This window comes from Aedes aegypti, chromosome 3, assembly GCF_002204515.2.
Source record: "Aedes aegypti strain LVP_AGWG chromosome 3, AaegL5.0 Primary Assembly, whole genome shotgun sequence".
NCBI classification, from domain to species: Eukaryota; Metazoa; Arthropoda; class Insecta; order Diptera; family Culicidae; genus Aedes; species Aedes aegypti.
Genome location: NC_035109.1, coordinates 44249676 through 44273705, shown reverse-complemented (window position 1 = coordinate 44273705; position 24030 = coordinate 44249676). Strand labels below are relative to the sequence as shown.

At 39.9% G+C, this 24030-nt stretch overlaps 1 protein-coding gene across 2 annotated transcripts; it reads right to left on the bottom strand.

Annotated features, from left to right (window-relative positions):
* Nucleotides 1-10160: 10160 nt before the first annotated feature.
* On the bottom strand, nt 10161-14103 carry LOC5577785. 2 transcript variants are annotated; one of them, XM_001663508.2, is made up of 3 exons: nt 13110-14103; nt 12542-12871; nt 10161-12480 (listed from the first exon to the last, which is right to left on the bottom strand). In XM_001663508.2, exons 1-3 carry the CDS (start codon nt 13762-13764, stop codon nt 11243-11245), a joined length of 2223 nt encoding a protein of 740 aa, XP_001663558.2. In that variant the 5' UTR covers nt 13765-14103; the 3' UTR covers nt 10161-11242. The 2 variants fall into 2 exon arrangements, with proteins under 2 accessions (XP_001663558.2, XP_021708989.1); XM_021853297.1 differs by lacking the exon at nt 13110-14103 and having other exon boundaries at nt 12542-13078.
* Nucleotides 14104-24030: the final 9927 nt, after the last annotated feature.

Sequence of the window (24030 nt, the reverse complement as noted above, 5' to 3'; positions counted from 1 at the left end):
TCACATTCATTTGGAAACCTTTTAAAAATCCCCAAGATTTTGCCAGAAATACACACAATATGTTGTTCGAGTTTGTGGGTTTCCAAGGAAGAAAACTGTCTTTTTAGCAGGTTGGATGTTTCCCAGCTTTTAAGCTGAAATTTATTAGATTTCATTAGTTTTTTAAAGATTACAATTGAATTTAACGCTTACATTAAGTGTTTCTTCTGCTCTTCAAGAAACCGCAAGGCAAACTAATTCAGCTCAATTTCAACACGATTTTCATTGATCCTAATCATGGCTGAAGAGAACAAAATGAATAATTGGATCGATCATAAGAAATAACAGCTTTTGCTATCAGCAATGAATTCATATTAAGGCATAACAAATTATGTTATCACTTACAACTCTATAGCAAATATTGGTTCTACACTATAGCGCTCAATTGTCTTTCTGGGTTGCCCACAAATTAGTGTCACAATCGGTTCAAACTGTATATCACCGTGCAGAGTCCAGGCTGCCGTGATACCGGTTAATAAACAGCTAAATTTGGCTTTCACAGTTCTACCCGATGCTACCGATCACTAAATTTATGCGATTAACTGGCTTCTCATCTATTCTACAGCATACGCCGATGTATCATGGTGAACAGAGTCGACCAGTACACACACGCATCTCTCGCTCCGCGATTTTCTATTGTTCCCGTCGTTCTGCTGACAGTTCATGTAAGGGAGCGCTCGGGATTCACGTTACGCTTTGTCTGTTAAGAACGGTATGCAACACTACTGGAAATTCACATTACCTCCTAATAAATCTTAAGAGTTTATTAGGAATCATCTGATTTTGGACTTAATCCCCAATGACCAGTTACACATTCTCAGGATCCCCCAAGGAACCCTCAGTGTCCGTAAGGAATATGCAAATATTCTCAAGATCCCGTTAAAACTTCTGAGAAGTCCTCTAAGAACCAAGAATCCCCTAAGCATTCTCCAGGGTATAGTTAGACAACTCATAGACCCAGCTCTTTATAAAAAAATTAATTATGTTGAGACCCATAACCTTGATTAAAAATCTTGTATAGAATTCTGGATCGTATATTAATAAATCTAACATCTTAAAGAATCTTGAACAAAGAGAGAACGTAGCTCTGAATAGTTGACGCAGAAAGATCTTGTGCTTAGTTCAAACAAGCTGTTCAAAATCTGGATTTTTTTAGTTTATCACCTTCTGGCAGACTCAAGTGGGCTGGTCACTCATTATGAATGCCAAAAAAAGAGATTGGTCTTTGATTGTTGACGCAGAAAGATCTTGTGCTTAGTTCAAACAAGCTGTTCAAAACCTGGATTTTTTTAGTTTATCACCTTCTGGCAGACTCAAGTTGGTCACTCATTATGAATGCCATAAAAAAAAGAGATTGGTCTTTGATTGAGATACTGGTGGAGATTAATGACCTCATGAAACGTCATTGAGAATGCATTACCAATTACCATCTCGAAGGCAATAAGCGCGTACTGGAGCTCTTAGTAGTTGGAGATTTGGGGGAATATCCACGAAAATGGAGCTCTGGAACGTAATCCATGGGTAGTTGACCTGCTATTCAAATGTCTAAAGCAACAGATATGATAATATTTACAAACAAATATAAATTTTAATGGTATTCAACATCTAAAAGTTTCATTTTCCAAAAACCGATAACGATCGTAAAAAGAGGTTGGAGTGTACCCATATTTCTTAAATTTCCATGGATGTTAAAATGGCATCCACCATAAATTTCTGATATGTACCCGTTGAACCCATTTCGAAAATATTAATATAACTTCGGTTTTCATGTGTTTTCTACTAAATGGAAGGCCGACCAGTGGATTACAACAGCAATAATACAGAGTTTTTTTTTTACTCAGATAGCACTTTTTTTTGTTACAAAATATGTTATAATTTTGGCTGGTTAGTAGTTAATATAACAAACATTATAACAATTTTTTCCTACATTCATCAAAATGTTAACAAAATATTTTATAGTTTAAACAAAAAATAGCTCAATATGTTTTAATTTAAACAAAAACTCAACTCATGGTGTTATTTTCCATAGCCGAATCATAACAAAATTTGTTATGTCCTTAACATGAAATGAAACTGATCATGTATAAGCAATTACTTTCAGGTTATCCATAACAAATTGTGTTATAATTATGTTATAGCCCAGGGGCCCAGATAGCCGTAGTGGTAAACGCGCAGCTATTAAGCATGACCATGCTAAGGGGCGTGGGTTCGAATCCCGCTGGTCGAGGATCTCTTCGTAAAGGAATTTTTTTCGATTCCCAGGGCATAAGAGTATCTTCGTACCTGCCACACGATATACACATGCAAAAATGGTCAATCGGCAAAAAAAGCTCTCAGTTAATAACGGTGGAAGTGCTCATAAGAACACCAAATCTGAGAAGCATCTGAGCTTTGTCCCAGTTGGGACGTAACGCCAGAAAGAAGAAGAACATGTTATAAATTAAAACTTAAAATTAAATTTATAACAAAAAATAAAACAAAATTCGTTGTTTGTAACCAATTTTGATATAATGGATCATTGAAGGTAGCTTTTGCCAGTGCTCACCACATCAAAACAAAGGCGCCACTGTATATGGGATTCAACATTGTGACGGCATTGCTGTTCTGTCAAACACACAAGGCTACGGTGGCGCTATCTATGCTTTTCATAGCGGCCGTTTTGGTTATTTTAAAGATACAGTTGTCGGATATCAGAACTGTTTTAAACCATTGAACATCTTGTCTAAGATATGTACCTTCTAACTCGTGAGGTGACAAGATAATCCATTTGATCTCGATGATCCGAAATCATAAAGCATGTGCTAGAATAAGGCCGTAAGTAACAAGATCAATATATCTTTTCGCTTCCACGAATGAAAGTGACAGAATGCAATACTTTTTCACCTGTACCTGGTATTGATGTATGCGATTCCTTTCTACATGGAAACCTTCAAAACCTTCAAACTACGTGAAAGCCGCGTAGCTGAAATAAGTCAGTGATCGGGGCATAGCTGTACCTCGTCGGCAACAGAATTATGACGACGATCGGGTGACGATGCTCCATTCTACGATTTGCGGTGTCTTATGGCGCGCGCTGTGAGCTGGTGTTTTACAAAGTTGGGCAGTAAAATGGCCCGTAGGGTTTTGTTCTTCTTCGTCGTAAGCGCTACTATTCGTCGTATCAAACTTTAAATGTTCCACTGCGGCGGATATTCAAACTTACCTGCAACATAGATTCATTATCCAAGTGAAAGCTGTTATGGTTTGTACACTTGTACACCAAAAATGCAATAAAACTACTGTATTTCGGTAAATAACTTCAGTTCAATTATCCACTTTGCACTTTTTCACCGAAATCGCATGGACGAACACGATTTGAGAGAAATGCTTAGCGATCGACTGAGCCACACCACTTTCCAACGCAAGTTTCTTCCCGCCCCCGTGGGTGACTTACTTCGCCGGGCACTTATTTTCACTATGGAAAACCTTCGTACTTCTTCACTGAAGGATTTCATTCCAATCACACGCCGTAAAACTTCAATAAATCACCAAATTTTACGAAATTTCCTCAACCACCGCGTATAATTGAGAATGTAAACAAAGTTTAATCCGTCGTACTGAGAAAAAAAAAGCTTGTGCGCATCAATGTGTGCACGACGCTCGATGTAAAAATACGGTTTCTTTGATTGTGTTGTTTTCGCTGTACTGTGAGCAAATGCCATAATTGTACGGCCAAAAGGAATTGTGTTCATATGTTTGGGCTGAATTTTGATAACGAACAATGAATTTTAAAGGAAATTAGTATATTTCATCATGCTGAAGGAATGGAGGGAGATGCCAGTAGATCTATATATTCTAGTAAAACATTTTATTATAGCGTTGATATGTTGTGTTTTAACCATTCAATACACACAGTGAGCCGTAAGTTGTGAGACGAATCTGGAAACTGATTGCGACGGAGTTGAAAACGATACGACGGACTGAGAATACGGAAAGATGCATTTTCTTTGCATTATTTCCAAAAAGAGATCAAGATTTATCAAAATGTTATTGTACAATGCTAAAGCCGTTTTGAGAAAGAATTGTTTGGCATCGGTTTGTGTCAGCATCATTCACTGCAATACTGGGAACATTGTAGTTCTCACTGATCAATGCTTAATACGATGGATACTAGCACATCACCCTATCTAGATTTATGTGCATATTTTTAGCCTGCACCGGTTACACTGCCCAGCAAATGCATTGCACATTGAGGGGGTCTGGCAAATGGAATTCTGATTTTACGCGACACCGTTCGTTGCAACGAAGTGCACAAAACTTTCGTTCACCGCTTATAAAAAAAAGTCTGGCGTCGTGATGTGTTGAAAATTGCTCGCGGTTGCCTTGAAAAATATCATCCCTACCAGAACTCACCACTTCCGAATAACCAGAAGGCATCCTCCGGGCTAACAGGCTCCATTATTCATTGCCATCGAAAACGCAAAACAGAGCTTCGCGCTGCTCCTCCCTTTCTCCCACCCACCCATTTGCGGCAGCGCGGACGCGAAACATTAAAATTATGTTGTCGCATTTCATTTTAATTTATTCCGCAGTCGACGCGTTTCGTTGTAAAGACATTTCCATACCCAGAGCAAAGAGCGAAACAAGAAAGCAAAGTTAAGAATTCGTCCGAAAAAAGCAATGCGCGGCTACCAACCAACCGAAGTCGCTAATCGTGCGTTGCGACACGCGGAACGACGACCATGATGGGGGGAAGAATGGGCATAAAGGCCCCTTTTTGCTGTTTCTCGGACGGAACATTTCAATATTTGTTCCTTAATTTGAAACCCCAACCGCGAGCGGGGAAAGGCGCCAATGTCTCGCACTACATGGGGCTGATGATTTTTGGGGACCCGCAATCCAATCGATCGAGGGGTCCTTCGATGAAGGCGAAAGAAATTTTATAGATTTTTCTCGATGCAGATAGTAGAGATCTTCACGACTTAGCTTCAGCGGACGATTTACAATTTGTCGGCTTTTCGGACACCTAGGCAATCAATCCCAAAAGATTGAACCTCGAGGAACTTGCTTGTTGTTGGGCTACAATTTGCTACGATGAATCTACGCCGAATGGATGAGTCTTCTCCACGGGGCTCGGTCCTGGGCCAATCGCTTCCAGTGGCCCTGTACTTTAAGTGCCCTTAAGTCCTCCTCAAGCGCAAGAAGCCATCGTGTGCGCCGCCTACTACGAAGTCGGCGGCCTCGTACGGGTTCTTTGTTGAATATTATCTTTGTTTGTCGTTATTCCGGCATACGGGCAATGTGACCAGCTCAGAGCAGTCGGTCGTGTTTTAAGCGCTTTGCAATGTCCACCTTTTTATACACTTTGTATAACTCGTAATTCATGCGACGCCGCCAGATGTTGTTTCCTAAATTATCGCCGAGTATTGTTTGTGAAACTTTACGTTCGAATACCACGAAAGCTATGTGGTCGATTTCCTTCAATGTCCATGATTCACAGTCATATAGGACAACCGAAAGGAGCAGTGTCTTTAAGAGGGCACGGGAGACCGTGTTATTTTCCCTATCTTTTGTCTCACTCTAACAATTATCATCAAAACTTTGCCGAAGCAAATCTCGAGTTTTAGTGAACCGATGAAGCTGAAAATATAATCGATTGTGCACCACATATATAGAATATAGTGATAAATTTTTCACATCCATATATGGAGTGGTACTTGAGATCTGCTTCTTCAAATGGATAGGATGATTATAATGACGTCCCGTGCGGCCTTAATAACGCAAGTTTTGCTGGTTACGGACCGTAGAAAGCCCGACTAAAATACGTCTTTTCACCTCGCGGATAACATCTAAATGGAAGGCCATTATCGCACGACACTAGTGTTCTAAGATACACGAGTTCTTCCACCACTTCAAACTTTTCACCGCCTAGCACAATTTCGCTACCACTTACCACCAACTGTACTTTGTATTTGTAGTATTGATCGTGAGCCCGATCCTCTCTATCTTTCTCTTGAAAGGCACAAACGCCTCTTCCGCTGCCCGACGGTCAATCTCGATGATGTCGATACCGTCCGCAAAGCCAAGGAGCATATGAGAACGTGTGATAATTGTACCGCCTCTCTGCACACCGGCACCTTCGAGCGCTATGAAAGAGTGTTTCAATCCTTCTAAGGTTAGGGGCGATCCATTAATTACGTAAGACAATTTTCGAGGTTTTTCAACCCCATCCCCCTTCCCCCCCATGGTAAGGTTTTTTGTATGAAAATTCAAAATAAATTGTATGGCGCGTAAGAAATCTCAAACCCCCCTCCCCCCATAAACCCTTACATAATTAATGGACCGCCCCTTACGAACGATGACGAGATCTCATCGACCACCCGCACACGTAGTTTTGATAATTAGAGCGTTGCACAAATCAGTCTAATCAGCTTCGCTGGAAAGCCATGTTCGGACTTAATTTGCTACAATTTGTTTCTCTTCACTGAATCATTCGCTGCTGATTTTTTTTCTAGGCATTGCGTCTTCACTGGGACAGAGCCTGTTTCTCAGAGATTCTACCCCATTACCCCGAATCCCATTACCCCGAATGCCATTAACCCGAACGCCATTACCCCGAATTCCAAAACCCCGAACGACCCATCACCCCGAATGGCATTACCCCGAATTCCACAATCATAGGGAAATGTCATCAATATCATCATGTCAAGATAATTGTGAATTCGGGGAAATAGCATTCGGGGTGATGGAATTCGGGGTAATGGTACATTCGGGGTAATGGAATTCGGGGTGATGGGATTCGGGGAAATGGCATTCGGGGTAATGAGGTAGAATCTTCTCAGATAAGTGTTCCTATGAGCACTTCAACAGTTATTAACTGAGAGCTTTTTTTGCCAAAGTTACCACTCGGCTAAGGAAGGCCCCATACGCTGACAGTTCGAACGGAACTTGTAAATTTCTGAGATATATAATGCACATAATTGGAGCGTGGTATAGCATTGATATATACATGATATGTCATGTACACTTCAATTATATGTCATGTAATCCAGCAGGATCCTGTGAGATTACGTGAAATATAACATATTTTTACATGATTTTATACATAAATTTACAAGACATCATGTTTACATCGCATAAATGAAGATTACATGACATCTTCTTCTTCTTCTTCTTCTTGGCATTAACGTCCTCACTGGGACAGAGCCTGCTTCTCAGCTTAGTGTTCTTATGAGCACTTCCACATTTATTAACTGAGAGCTTTCTTTGCCATAGTTGCGATTTTCGCATTCGTATATCGTGTGGCAGGTATGATGATACTCTATGCCCAGGAAAGTCAAAGAAATTTCCATTACGAAAAGATCCTGGACCGACCGGGAATCGAACCCAGACACCTTCAGCATGGCTTTGCTTTGTAGCCGCGGACTCTAACCACTCGGCTAAAGAAGGCCCCCATGTAATCTTCATTATTTTTGTCAGTGCTGCTAATCTACAAACATTTGATCCGTCGTTGATCGACCTCTCGAAAACCAGCTTGCTATTCGCCGACAAAGGATTCCTCATGTGGTCTCAATCTGTTGAACAGAATTCCAGACATGATTTTGTACGCCGAATTAAGCAGTGTTATCCTGTTTTATCAGTTAGCAAGTTTCGTTCGCGGTCGTTGCACATGGTGGGAGACGGCTCTGTTTTTCTCCGCACACTATTGACAGATTTGTAGAACCGTCGCATGTCCCCAAGTAACCATGGAGCTGTATATAATAGCTTTAATATCGCTTTATAGGCTATTATAAAATATGGGATATAAAGTGATACTGCATTATACTCCCCATTAAAGCAGAATTAAAGTGGAAAAGGGCGCCACTATAGTTTAATTACGGCTACAGTCACTAGCATTTCGTTGGCCATTGCTAAAGTATAATTACAGCATGTACTGTATTTAAGCTTTAGACAAAGTGTATTTAATGCATACGGAAAGCCTGCAATAATTCATAAATAAGGCTTTATTGCATTCTCAAATGTTAAATTAAACTTATAATTCGTATGCATTCAAAGCATTAAAAAAAACGTTTAAAATATTTTTGTCACACCTTTTTTGTATGTTTTTTTTTAAGTCTTCTCCCATTCGTCCCAAAACCCACCCACCAATTGGTCCTTTTATTACGCGCATGGATGTATACTCTTATATAACATTGAATTTACTATTTCTCTGCCGGGAATCGAACCTAGAATTGATGTGAGGTAATATCGATGACTGGCCGCTCCTATCCTCTGGACTATAACCGCTGCATGCATTGACTAAAAAAAATGTACAACTTAAAGCAGTGTCTATTCATATCAACATTATCTAGATGTATTGTACATATCCCTGACAAACGAATTACGATGCAATCAAATTTCGTAAATGTGAATCGTGAATTGAAACAGACGATTGTCTAAAATCGTAATGTTATCATCAACGTACTATTTTCATGACTTCTCATTAAATTCCACTCAACATATCACTACGGTTTGTTAAAATGTTAACCGTTTTCGCTTTTGCGCACTTATTAAATTCAATGTCACAATCAAGATGGGTCAGAGGTGCGCAATAGTCGGCACGTACTCTCTAGCGCAAGCTGTCACTTTTTTGTAGAGCAAAACACACTTTATTATTGTTTTACACAAACGATCCCCGTTTGCATATTATTTCATCCCAAACGAACTTTCCACAATGAAACAGTAAGTTTTCAATGATATTTCATCTTAACTGTAACTGATAACATTTCATTGCTTCCAGAAATGCCTAAAGGAGTGAAAAAAATACAGCGAAAAGCTGCCACACCACGAAATACCAGCGCTGTTGCTCCCAATAGTTCCGGTAAGTCTGCTGCCGGAACCGTGAAAGCCAGTGCTGTTACGAAGAAGCAGCCACTGAAACCCAGGAATAATGATCGAAACATCGTAGTTCGAGAGGATGCAGCCGCTCTATTTGCGCAAGTCCGAAGCTGCCAAGGATCAAGAGGCTGTGGATGATGATTCTGCATCGGAGCAGCTCAATGCGTTTTCTTCTGACGACGAACGGGTGGTGAAAAAAGTCAAACTCGAATCTGCAAACCTACTCGAAATCGAAGCTACACACGAAGTTCCCTCTTCAGCCAGCAGCAAGACCAGCTTGAGCACCAGTCTCAGGAATGATGAAATAATGAACATGCTGAAAATCATCAACGATAAGGTCGATAACATAGAAAAGCGGCAGGAAAAGTGCTTGATTCTGACTGCCCAAGTGAACGCCAAGATTGACCGTCTTACATCTCGTTCAGAACAACGGCGATCTTCAAATGCATCCGAAAAAACAGTCGACATCAAGCTGATTCCAGTGAACAGTCTGGCTGACTTGGAAGCCGCAGAAGAGCAATGCGAGGATCAAAATTACGTGAATAATGTTATTCGTGAGATGGGAAAAATACACGGAAACAATCGGTTCAAAAACAAAGGCGGAACGGTTTGTCATCAAATGATTGACTTTTTTGTCGATCGCCGATTTTTCTGTCTCTGTTCTTGGACCGGTATCAGCAAAACGCTTGATGAGAATAACGAAGTGGTACCAAAAATACCATTCTCCAGGTATGAAAAGTACATCAATCTGTTCTACAAAGTGATTTGTAACTCAGATAGTACTTTCACCAAGGATGAATGCCATAAATTCTTGAAGCAGTGTTTGAGGAACTCAAAACAGCGAGCAAATGAACTGTTGCTCAGGCAACCGGCATCCAGAAACAGATCCAAAAAGCTACTGGATGTTTCTGGTCCGAGCGACGGTGAAATAGTAGACCACGGCCAAAACTCGAAGTCTATCACCGAGTTCATTGAAGAATCAATTGAGCAAGATCAAGAGTGCTCCAAAATTGAGTACATCGAACAAGTTAACGACAATGAGCAGGATTACAGCGAGGATTTGAATGGTATGATCATTGAGGAGGTCGTTCTTCGAGGAATGACTAATTAACTGTTTCTTTTCAAACTTCACGATGCGATGTCCCTATTAAAAGAACTGAATCAAGTTCACTTGAAACTGAAGAAATAAAATTACCCTTATAAAATATATTGTTGTTTTCGATAAATTTACTTTTAACTTTTTATTATTCCAATATTTCAACGAAAATCATCATATTCAAACAATTAAAATAGGGGTATGTGAGTCCAGGGCTGGTAGCAGGTCTTATTTCAGAGACTTGGTCTGTGTTCTAATGCAAGCATCTAAAAAGTCTATTTTTTAAGGAAGGTCTCTATGATTTCTACACGCTTTACTCTAAGAAATGCTTCTTCAGAGGTTTCTTCTAAAATACCTCCTAGAACTCCTTGACAGACCTCTCTAGGGATATTTCTGGGGATTTCTCCGACGATTAATTAAAAATTTCCTCGATTTCTCAAAGGTTAGTTTTATTCGTTTAGTAATTTCAGCAAAACATACTCTATTCTTTATAACTATTTGATCTCTTTTTAATTCAGATCTAGTCTCATGCCTGAAGGTCTCTAAAGCTCCTATTTTCAAGACACTCAGTCGCTACCAGCCCTGTGAGTCAAAGTGTTAAGCAGTTTATCAGAAAAATGTCGAAATAATCGTTTTATGTAATGAACTATTTTCAGCGTGATTCACTTTAATCAAAATTAACTACTTTAAACAGAACGGTTATAAAATATGGTTGACTTTTTACAAACCAGTTTACCTTAGTCGGCGTACCCCTTTAGGGGAAAAGCACTAATTTTCAACCTAGAAAAATTCTGTGCTAATTTTCGGATATCTATACAAAGTAGGGCAAAATCTTATGGATGAGTCGAAAGTGCTGGGTCGTAAATTGGGATACTGTATGGAGCCGTCCATTAAGTACGTCACGGTATTAGGGGAGAGGAGGGCGTTACAATACATATAATGTTGTTAAATGTTCAATAGAAAAAGTGTAACATTAGGAGAAACTGAGGGTCTCAAATAGTGATTTCTTCGTCAAGGAAGGTTTCTGAATTCACAAAATATAATAAATTATTCTTTGAATAAAGCAATCCCTATTCTGGATATCTGATGATTTATCAGACAAAAACCAAAGGTATAGATAAATAAATGAAAATACACTAATTTTGCTAGCTTTTTAGGTGTTTTCTTCAATCATAAAATCATTTATTTCCAGCAGTTATTGTTTTTAATAATGTCATTGAACATCAGGGTGTTTAGTATGATATTTTGCACTTACAATTGTTCGCTACTTTCTGTTGGAAGTGTATGGACCAATGGTACAAATGCAGTGATGTTACCAATAACTACTACAACAAGTTTGCATAAGATACTGCTTAGCAAATACTGTTTAGAATTTGTAAAATCAAGAGATGTGTTAGTAACATATACGTGAAAGCTATTGGATGTTAAAGGATCTTCGAACAGATTCGATTGTGGGCTGATCATTTCTCGACCATGTATGCCTACGGAGTCAGCAAAATCCATAGCGACTATTTTGTACTTCTTAGTTAAAAACCACTTATCAGCAAAGTTGGCCCTCAATGTACAATTCGGGTTAAGCTTGATTGTAAGAAACTTCAAATCATGGATTTTTGAAGGCTCTTTGAGCGATGGATAAGTCTCTATAGCGGAAGAGTTAATGATATTATGCTTATCCCTTTCCGTCATTCTATTGATTATTTGAGATAATGGATGCCTGCCTGATCTAACTTGTTTTTTAATTTGGTACAAATGGTTCTCAAATGGATACGTAGAGATAGATGATAGTGGGCCTTTTCTCTCAACTTCTTCTGCCACGTGAACCAAATTATGGATATTGCTTGTTACTGATCCGAAATGTGTGTCAAATGTAGCAATGAATTCTTTGAATAATATTTTAGCAACCGGTATATAGCTTCGGTAATAGTTTGTTGAGCATATTGTAGTAGCACAAAAAAGTCTAGCAAAGTTTTTGTAGTGCTCTTCATTCAAAAACTGCTTTAGAACAACAATACCAATATAACTTAGGAATGAACCGAACTCTGATGCTTTCCAATGGTTAACATAATCCATCCCTCGAACTGAGCGATGGATTTCCATGGGCAGCTTGATCAGATCTAAAGCTTTCGATATTTCCTGTACGGTTCCTTTAGACCACTTGGAAACATTACAATGACCATCTCGGTAAGTCATAAGAAGCTTCTTCATGACTCCAAGATGAAGAAGGTGAAGTGAATCAGACACGATAAATTCTTCGATCATATCGATAGGTAATTTCAAAAAAGGCGTTTCAATCGGAGTCCTGGTGAGTTTTCCATCTCGACGTTGTACGTATTCCTGGTGGTGCTTTCCATAGAGCCTATCACGAAAACCACGATCTGTCCTACACTCGGCTACTGTCTGAGGGAAAACCGTTGTCCGTAATTCCTTGGAGTATTCACCAATTGTGCAACACTTGAGGCATCCGTGGATTGCGTTAAAATTGGTTACACCTGAAACATTTTAGTTCAATAGAGAAATAGTTTTTATTAGAAGTAACAAAATAACAGCAACCTTTTACAAATGCTCTAGCTGGTGCATCGCAGATGATAGATCTGATATTTATCGTTAGCTTGTGATGATTAATAATCAATCCGTTTTCCATCAATGGTAAAATCTCTTCGACAAATGGTGTCAGATATTGTTCAACCCTTTTGGGTTTGCTGTTCCCGTGAAATATTCCTGCAATCATCGGCGGTATTTCGGGCCTTTCGAACACGTTGAATAGGATCGGCCACACTTGAGCAGTCCCATTTTTAAACAACGGGAGCCCATCTACGTTGATATTGATTGATATTGTACATGATGCTGTTACATTCGCATAGTGTAAACGTAAGCAATGTTCTGAAAAGGAAATTTTGTTAGTACTTTCGCATAAATTTTATTGTTTTTTGCATACGACTTCTCGATATTTTTTGCGAGAAGTTTTTCGCGTTTCAGTCAGATCTTTGGGATCAAAAACTATAGTTTCATCTCCAACGATTCAATCCGTATAGAAAAGACAACACTTTAGATTTTGATCCCAAAAATCCGACCGAAACGCCAAAATATACTCAAAAAAAATGTTATAACGGAAAAATACCTATGCTGTGGTGCCAATAAGATCCACCGTCAATAACCTTGACTACAGGCTTATAACGAGGTGTTCTCAGGAGTCGTCTAGGATCTACGGGTAATTGACGGTGATATTCGACCAGCTTTTCTAGTAATGGCTTCAACGCTTGATGTGTAATCTTATGCTTTATGCTCCAGTCTCTCAAGAATGTTCCAAGATCTTGTTTGCAACCTTGGACTGCTGAGGTTGTCTGAAACACGTCATTTTGATTCACTGCCTCAAGCAATTGCTCTAGAGTGGGCTCGGAAACATCAACGGGGTTCCCAGGGTCATTTTCGTCAGATTTTTTGTTTTCGTGGTGTTTGCAACCAAAGATGGACTCCGACTTTGACTCCGGCGAATGCTTCAAGCCAGACCAGAATATTTCCATGGATTCTTGAAGACCATTTCTTTCGGACTCCTTCCACTCGTTCGTTTTATCTGAGTTTGAGCTCAGCAACGCTCGTGGTTGCTCCCAGGACTTCTGCTTTTTTAAGTTTCTACCAAGCCTACTTGGTTCAGCAGATTGGATTTTGTTTTGGAGCTTTGTTTCAGGTATTAAAGAACGATATTTCGACACTTTTCTTCGAAAATTTCCACTTTTTAAAAAAGTTTTCCATTTTTGTTCTGAATACAAATCCATGATTTGTTACTGTTTACAAACTTATAAATAGAATATAGTCGTGAGAGTGGTCGCAGTCATAAATATAAATGCAAACATTAGTTATTGTGTATTTACAACAATGAAGTCATGCCAGATTTGTTGCAATAAAGCATTTAGTAAGATGATGCAATGAAGCACTGATTAGTGATTGTATATCAACCATTAATGCACGTTTCACTGCTTAGATAGAAGAATGCTTCAATGCATTCAAAAAATTGATTTAAAGTATTATTGCACGCGTATTGCTAAATAAAAGCAATGATGCATTACTTATGTTGAAATGTAGTTTAATTACGGTAATGCTTTAATGCTTGCGGTTACTTGGGTCGTTCTGTTGAGATGGATCCGTTTTTCTATTGCCCTTGCTTCCTTGTACCGCTCTCTGCTCTGACGGGTACCAGACACCAAAATCTGGCTTCTAGCTACGTTCTTCTCGTCCGTCATTTTCTGGTGCTCCTCATCGATCTAACCTTTCGTTGGTCTTCGTTTAGCTGTACCTACCACTTCTCGCGCTACTGAGCTCACTACTCCGTGGACTGACTCTCACAGATAGCTGAGGTTGATGTTCTCGTTGGTTTCGCAAGTCCAGCTAATCAAGCATCTGATGGTGATCCGCTACAGCTAGGCTTGCCAGAAGAATATTTCAGAAAGGAGGACATTTTGATTTTGAAAAAGGAGTACATTTCTCGCGTAACAATTCGAAAGAATCAATGATCAAATTATAAACGAATTAGGTTTAGGTAACGAATTAGGATTTGCTACACAGACTGTAACTTAACACTAGACAAAGTACAAGCATGCTCCTGGGCCAGCGCAGAAAATACTTTCTGACGATTTTTTTTTTTTCAATGGCTGAAGCGGGAATCGAACCCACACTCTATGATACGACACAACTACTGCCTCACGACACTAACCTCTCGGCCACGAAAAGTATGGGAAAGGTCGCTGTTGACTGAACATGCACAACGAGAGGACGATAAATAGTTTATGACGGTCTCATTCAAGGACTAAAATCAAACATTATTTAGAAAAGAAACCAAAGATATTATATATTCGATTCTACATTCTTGAAAGTTTACATCGAACAGGTATCTAAAATAATTTTCGAATTGAAAATTCACAAAGATGCTGAAATTTGGCCAAACTTTTCATTGGTTTTAAAAGTATGAAATCCTTCATCCTTATTGAAGACCTATAAATAGCTGTAGATTCAAACGAATAATTATTCAGAAAACTGTTTTTGATTATTCGATTAGTATGAAAAATAAGGACATTATCACCGCAAAGAAGGATGGGAGGACACACAATCAAAAAGTAGAACATGTCCTCCCAAAGGATACCATCTGGTAAGCCTAACTACAGCCACATAAACGTCAACATTCCGAAATTCACGAAATAGTTTCATTTAAGGTCCTGACAATCCAGGTACCGAGTTTCCAATCATATTCTTTATTTCGTTGCCAGGTCGGTTGCCAAAAATAAGGTTCGTTTCTTCTTCTTTATCAAATTTTCGTGGTTGTTAATTAATTCGGTATGCTACCTTACCGGGGTCGCGCTACCTTCATCACGTTGATGGGGCTGTCATCCTAGGTGTAGCTGACGTTATAAATCATTTCATACTCAGCTGCTGGATACCAGAAAAGATGCTGTTTGAGCCTCACGTTCTGGTATACATACGCTCGGAACGCACCTCCTTAACCTAGCTAATGTCAGAAGCACAGCGGCTTGAAGGACACGGACTCGAGTTGTCACTCTGGCATAGACTAATCAAAGCATGTCCGTTTCCGAATATTGATTTCCTTTTTTTGAGCTATCAGGTATCAGGTATCAGAAGGCCGGCTCCAAAGGCACGTTCCCCACCAGTTGGGAGATTTGTGCCATCGCCATATTTGAGCCTATTTCATCATCTACCCGATGGGAGAGGAAAGGGAAGGGAAAGATGGGAGGAAATAGGAGTGGGTCCCTTGAAGAGGGAAGATCGCATAAGCGAAATGAGAGCATGTAGCTCCATACCACAATGGGTTCGAACAGCGCCCTAAAAAGGGCACTGCAAAACGCGTGAGCGTAAAGAGAGCCTATAGCTCATTACCACAGCGGGTTAAGAATAACAGGATGTCCTGAAGATTCAGGCTTCTGTATTCAGTTTCACTTAATAAGTGTTTACCAAGTAATTGGAATCGCATTTGCGCAAAAACTGGACAGTTACATATCAGGTGATACGAAGTTCCATAATCGGAGTCACAACTATCACACACAAATGAGTCAGCACGCTGAATATTTGCCATGTGATAGTTGAGTCGGCAGTGGCCTGTCAACGCTCTGACCAAGAGACTGCAATTCTGCTTTGACAGATTTGTTAAATACTTCGCCACCTTTGGAGATGGCTCAGTAATATACAATTTTGTTTGACGACACGACTCCAAACTATTCCAATATTGCTTGTGCTGAGTTGCCGCCCAAGAGTTTATCTGAAGCTTCACCCAGCACTTCGAAATTGGAATAGCCGGCTCAGGGCCAATGAAGTCATGCGATGCTCCATCGCGAGCTAGCTCATCAGCCAATTCATTTCCAGCGATGGAAGAATGGCCAGGTACCCATACAAGGTTTACAGAGTTGACTGAATTCAGTTCCTCAATTTGAGTTCGACATGCGATAACAAGCTTCGACCTTGAGTTGGCCGAAGCGAGAGCTTTTATAGCAGCCTGACTATCTGAACAGAAGTATATGACTTTACCCATTACGCGCTGTTGAAGTGCTGATTGCACTCCACACATAAGAGCAAATATTTCCGCCTGAAAAACGGTGCAGTTTCTACCAAGTGAGTAAAACTGATTCAGCCTTAGCTCACGAGAATATACTCCTGCACCAGCTCTACCTTCAAGAAGGGAGCCATCAGTGTAACATACTATATTGTTTGATATACTTCTTTCCAAATAGCCAGACGTCCACTCTTCCCGTGAAGGGAATTGTGTGGTAAATGTCCTGTAAGGAAAGTTACAAGCAATTGTGAGATCACTTGGAGCAAGGACAATTTTGTCCCAATTCACCAAAAGTGGAAACAACGAAGTGTGTGTAGATCTACGATTCACTGGATTTTTCTCCAGTAGATCCAGTACCCATAAACGGTAAGAGCAAGAAAGTGCTTCTTGTTTAAGATATATGTGTAGTGGCGCAACGTCGAAAAGGGCCTCGAGCGCTGCTGTGGGAGTTGTAGAGAACGCACCAGACATCGCCATCAAGCACATCCTTTGGAGATGGCCCAATTTTGATTGGATTGTTCTCACTTCGCCCTTTTGCCACCACACAAGACATCCATATGCCAATATTGGTCGAACAACTGTTGTGTAAATCCATTTGATATATTTGGGTTTGAGGCCCCAAGTTTTACCAAAGGTTCGCCGGCATTGACCGAAGGCCATGCAAGCTTTTTTGACTCTGAAATCAATGTGAGGTGTCCATGAAAGTTTGGAATCTAGAATGACTCCGACATACTTTACTTGATCAGTCACATTAATCTCAGTGCCAAAAAGACGTAAAGGTCGAATTCCATCGCGGTTTCGTCTTTCCGTAAAAAGAACAATAGATGTTTTATTCGGGTTAACCGAAAGGCCATATTGGCGACACCAACTCTCGACTACCTGAAGAGCACTTTGCATCAGGTCGAATAGGGTGCTTATGCACATACCAACTATCAGAGCTAGATAGTCGTCGGCAAATCCATAAGTTGGAAAACCGCAATTATTGAGTTGCCTCAATAGCGTATCTGCTACGAGATTCCACAAAAGTGGTGACAAGACTCCCCCTTGGGGGCATCCGCAAACACTCAATTTTCGAATCGCTGATTGACGCAATGTCGAGAAGAGATGTCGGTTTTTGAGCATTTGATGAATCCAATTGGTAATCATTGTAGGTAGCCCATGGTTTCGTGCGGCTTCCAATATGGCATCGAAAGACACGTTATCAAAGGCACCCTCAATATCCAAGAAAACACCCAAGCACGATTGCTTCTGAGCGAATGCTTTCTCGATATCGTATACAACTTTGTGTAAAAGAGTCACAGTGGACTTTCCAGATTGGTAAGCATGTTGATTCACATGAAGAGGCATGTTTGCCAAATAAACATCACGGATGTGATGATCGATAATCCGTTCCAGACATTTCAGAAGAAAAGAGGTCAGACTGATTGGTCTAAAACTCTTCGCTTCCTCATACGACGCACGTCCTCCTTTTGGGATAAACTTTACAGTAATATCACGCCAGGATTTGGGAATGTACCCGGTAGCAAAACTGCTTACAAGTAGCTTTTTCAAAACATGTTTGATAAACTCAAATCCCTTTTGGAGCAGAACAGGATAAATCCCATCCGCTCCTGGAGATTTGAAAGGAGCAAAACTATTAAGTGCCCATTGAATCGATTCAGTAGTTACGATACTGCGAGCCGAGGCCAGAGACTCGTAACTACATGAAAAGACATTTGATTCATCCGTAGATGCTATGTCCACACATCCGGGGAAGTGTGTATTGAATAAACATTCTAAAACTTCTTCATCGGAAGAAGTAAAGTCACCATTAGGTAAGCGAATTTCGTTCACTTGGAAATCCTTAGATTTTGCAAGAATTTTGTTCAACCGACTGACTTCACTCAAACTGGAAACATTTGTACAAAGGTTTTTCCAGCCGGATCGTTCAGCAGAACGAAGAGCCTTCTTGTAAGCCTTGCGAGCTGACTTGAACGACTCTGATCCAGCTGAACGGCGTCTGTTCCAACTCCTTCTACATTGTTTCCTGAGTCTAGTCAGATCGGAATTCCACCATGGGGTCCCTCTTGTAGTCTTTACAGACCGCAGAGGACATGCTTCTTCAAAAGCTTCCATAATGTAGGATGTTGTAGTATCAACGGCATCATCCAGATCACTTGGATTTTCAATGGACGGAGAATATCCATGAAATTTGGTCGCAACCAATTCAATGTAGAGTTCCCAGTTTGTTGACCGGGGATTCCTAAAACGCAAAGTCTGCGCAGTTACATTTGAATGTTCAAAGAAGATGTAGCGATGATCAGATAATGATTCCTCATCTGATACATGCCAATTCGTCAACTCGTGACTGATTCTATTCGAGCAGAGCGTTATGTCTAACACTTCTTCTCTATTAGAAACCATGAAGGTTGGGCGATTGCCTATGTTAAGTAATCCAAGGTCTGTACTACTTAAGTATTCCATCAGACTGGAGCCTCTCAAATTGATATCCGAGCTGCCCCAGATGATGTGATGAGCATTGGCATCACTGCCCACAATCAGCGGAAGGCCTTTTGTTACGCAGTGTACGACAACTCGTTTGAAGTCATCCGTTGGGGATGGTTCATCATGTGGTAAATATACCGAACAATAGACGTATTTCCTGTTGAGGTCACCAACAGAAACATCGATTGTGACAGCACATACATCTCTGGTAGTTAACTCAGAAATGAGTGTAGCAACGATTGCTTTATTAACGAGCACGCATGCGCGGGGCATGGAGCGCGAGTTTGCCATTTCAAGCTTGCTAAAAGTAGCAAAAACTGGGTCCACAAGGTTACCTAGATAGAAGTTCCCTCTACGAAAGTAGGGTTCTTGAACTAGCGCCACTTGGGCTGCACCATTTTGCATGAGTCTGCAAAGATTGATCGTTGCTGTTCTTTTATGCTGAAGATTGATCTGAGCTAACCTAACCGTAGCCACTACCCAAACTAGGCAGGATTAAGCTTTTTGCAATCTCAGCACGAAAAAGACCAGCAACGAAAAAACCAGATCGGTATCTATTTAAAGTCGCCAAAGGCGAAAGAGCACAGAATACACTGTGTAAAACGCATAATGCGAATCCATATAGGTGATAATTTAAATTAAATGTCAACATATTCATAATCCCACCCTTATTAAGCCTCAAGATAGAGACTGAAGAAGGGCAGCCGATTATCTCGGAGAAACACAAGGTCACCTGCACCATTGCTCCGGGTAGCACAGGAAGGACTCAATACTGTGGAGGGCGCCCTGGTACCCCACAGGCTCCGTTTGCGGTTAGGTTTTATTTAGACCCCCCTAACCATTCATTCTTAGGCACGGTACGCATCACACCATAAATTAGGGGTCACCTGTGAGGTGGACTTTTACCACCGGAACAGGCAATCCGTAGTGTTAATTCTTAGCCAGTTGAAACAACCGCTACCGACACTACGCGGCTAGCTGACGTTATAAATCATTTCATACTCAGCTGCTGGATACCAGAAAAGATGCTGTTTGAGCCTCACGTTCTGGTATACATACGCTCGGAACGCACCTCCTTAACCTAGCTAATGTCAGAAGCACAGCGGCTTGAAGGACACGGACTCGAGTTGTCACTCTGGCATAGACTAATCAAAGCATGTCCGTTTCCGAATATTGATTTCCTTTTTTTGAGCTAAGTTTGACCCTCTGATAGCATTACTGCGTTCTTCTTCGTGAGTTCGCGTTGCAATCTTCGCCTAGCCCGAAGGCAGATCGCTCGTTGATTTTCAATTGATTCGCACCCCCAGGGGGCCTTCCTTAGCCGAGCGGTTAGAGTCCGCGGCTACAAAGCAAAGCCATGCTGAAGGTGTCTGGGTTCGATTCCCGGTCGGTCCAGAATCTTTTCGTAGTGGAAATTTCCTTGTTCTCTCTGGTTCTCTACTACAGCGAATCGATTGATGATCGCTATGAGTATAATCGTCATCAACGCGCCAGTTCATGGTTCCTATAAGGTAAGAACCACAGAACGTCACGTGGATAATTGATTCGACACTGTTAGTTTCTGCGTTCACTGTACCCATATTTGCCAGCTCTACATTTAATGCGCAAACTTCGGGAGGCTGTTGTATGCTCAACCGTCAATCCGACCCACTTACCTATGTCCAAGTTCTTTGTTTAGCTGGCCTCTGCAATCGGCTGCTTATGCGCCGTGATCTCGGTGCTCTGCAGGCCCTTTCTGAGATGGATGGCCTTACTGGCAACGTCGATGTGACACTGCTCACAGCTAAGACTTTCGCTGCATCAGTGATCTCATCCAGATTTTTACACTGGAAAGTCACTTCTACCGTTAGGGATCTCACATTAATCTCGTCGCCCAGTACTTCTTGTGCTAATTGCTTATAGACAGTACCCTTTTGCTTGACATCTTTCTTTAAGACTAGGATCATTTTACCAACCCTAGTTCGCCTGATGTTACGAAAATCTGCGTCCAATGGCGTTAACCTCTTATTCGCATTCCACTAGTTGTTTGGTTTGATAGATAATCTTCTACTGGTCCCCCTAAAAGCCGCTATCCATCTCCACTTGAACTGTCGCGACAGTCGCCTTTGTGATCCTATGGTTATCTATGCAAGCAGGGAGGCCAAGCAAGGGCTGGCATAGCCCTTTTGTTCAGAGCCGGATCGGCGCAAGTCAGGTAATGGCATCGGAGCTTACTCTTGCCGAGTAAGGTGACGGATTTGGAACGTATTCTAAGGCCAGCCTACGGTTTTGCGTGACGGGGGTAGCCTGCGCCATTAGCCCATTCGCCGTTTCAGACCAGTGTCACCCGACCCTACTAAAGGAATAGAATGTCGCCGCTGTCAGTGTACATAATTAGGGCCCTACTGTCGTAGATTCCAATATTCTCGAAGTACTCCTACTTGAGGTTCCATGCCTTGTCCGTTTTGTCACGACTAGTACCGTAATTTTGGGTGAAATTGATCATTTTTCACGTTTTTTCGGGTCTGATTTTTAAAATGTTATCAAAACCATACAACCAATAAGCGGTTTCTTAACCACCGCTTAGATCTTAAACCTGGTTTAATCGTATGGGCAAACGTGGTTTACGACTTAAGCGAAGGTGAAGAAATTGGCCCTAAATGCAGGAAAATAAGTACGACGATGAAACTCATTGACTCATGTACCGAAATTTTCTAACAAATGTGATATTAGTGCTAAAAATCATCTCTTAAATAAAAATCGGGGGATTTCGTTTCGGGATGAAATTGATCACTTGTCAATGTGATTATTGTTAATTTTGAAATCAACTCTACATACTCAATTTGGGCCTCCTGAATATGCTTGCCAAATTCCTAACTAGATAATATATTTGAAAATAACCAATAATTAAATTTCAAGAATACCGCGGATAACTCCTAAATGTAGGCAATTCCCAAAGGATTTTCCTAGCATTCAACAGAAATTCAATTATTTCATCAAATTTAGCAAATTGATACGAATTTTTATGATAAAATCTGTATTGAAAATATATTTTAGCATCCTCACAAACTTTCAGGCTGACATCATGTCCACATTGTTAAGATCTAGAAGTTTATGGATGTCTATCAACATCACACCAACCATGATTCTAGAATTTTATTTTATTTTCATAGAAATAAACACTCTTTGACACAAAAAAAAAACATCACTACACATAATTCGACAATATTTAAGACAAGCAACCCGAATTTACGGTATAAGGTACCCCGGGGCAAGTGAGCATCCGGGGTAAGTGGGACATTCCGTTATAGCTCGTTTAGGAAAAGTTTTTCAAGGGGGTATTCTTCTAGGAAGTTGAAGATACAATGATAAGGAAAGTATTTAGTACAAAAATTATTGTTATTTTTAATACCATGTGACAGTTGTTAGCTCAGCACCATTTTCAACTTGCATGATTAATTGTGACACGTTTTTCGTTCCGCATTGGTTCGCAAAAAATAATTGTGCTATAAATCGAATTACCATCGGTAAGCTACAACTTTAAGTATTGTAACAAGCTGTTCACGAAAAACAGGTTTCTTGTTTTCATTTCATATGAAAATTACTATCGTCTAACTTACCCCAAAATATCTGTATACCCGGGGTAAGTGGGACCTATCGAAACCAGCACCAGAATCAAAACTTTTTCTGCACGTTTCAAACATTTTCCTAGAGAGTAAGCACTAAAACATTCAAACGAATGATTTTTATCAAAACAAAAATAAATCTTACATTACGTAATGGTTGAAACTGGAGAAAAAATAACTTATTTTACTATTTCTTTTCTTTTTTTTATTTTTGAAATATGAATTTTAAATTGAACGAATATATAGATAAAATTTAAAATACATCATGAGAACGATTACTATACTATTTTTATTGAACTTTATTTGATATTATTTAAAAATTCGTCAATTATTGAAAGTTTACGTGCTGCATTTCGATTGATAACTTATAAATGATATATTTTGAACATGTTGTATATCTCTTTACGCTATTAGTGAGGAATTTTCAGTTAAAATTAAATGCGATGTGACATAACCTTACATTTACGTTTTCTTACTAAAACGCTACGTATGTTATGGTTGATCCCTTATGTACATCAAATATTTACTCAAAATTGTAAATCTATGATTTATCAATCCTATTATTGCAATGGTTGACTTACTGATGTGGTTTGACGCATGACACTGGATGTGTCCCACTTGCCCCGTTTAGCGAGGTAACTGCGTCCAATGGCTCATTGTCCATCTTTCTTCTAAGGTTTTCACAATTTCGAAATTATTTGACATTTTGGCTCCCCTATGCTTAAACAATTTATATTATGGTAAATAGCATCCTCCCAAAGTTTGAAACAATTCGAAAGAAATTTAACTGTGCACAAGTCATTTAAAGTGTACATGAAGATTACTATGGAAAACGCCAACTTTTTGTGTTCAACACTCTATCTCTTCGAGATAATATTGTATTGGAAAGTGAACAAACTCTTCTCATGTGGAATCCTTTCAGCTACAATTTAGCCGAAAACCCCATTTTGATTGGACGTCAGGATAAATTGCTATTCATAATCATAAACTGGGTTTGCATTTTGCATGCTTAACCAACTGCTCGACAGAAAATAGTGCCCGAGCAAAAGAAACTAACTACTGAATACCAAATTGAGGTATTCCATACCAGATAATTTCCAATACTTCCAACCTGAATGAGGTATGAATGAGCCCTGCATAAGAGGTAAAATACCTCAAATAATACCTTCTGCATATTCTACAAATACCAAGCTGATAACTAGATCAGGTATTGTAATACCTAAATAATACATGATGGATTTTCACATAAAAGTGATTATTTTCAATAATAGTTCAATACCTCCAGCAGACTTAAATACCTATCGAATACCAAAATGAAGTATTTTTTATTGTTTTAAACATTTTTTTTCAATACCATTATAATACCAAAATGAAGTATTGACAACTGAATAATACCT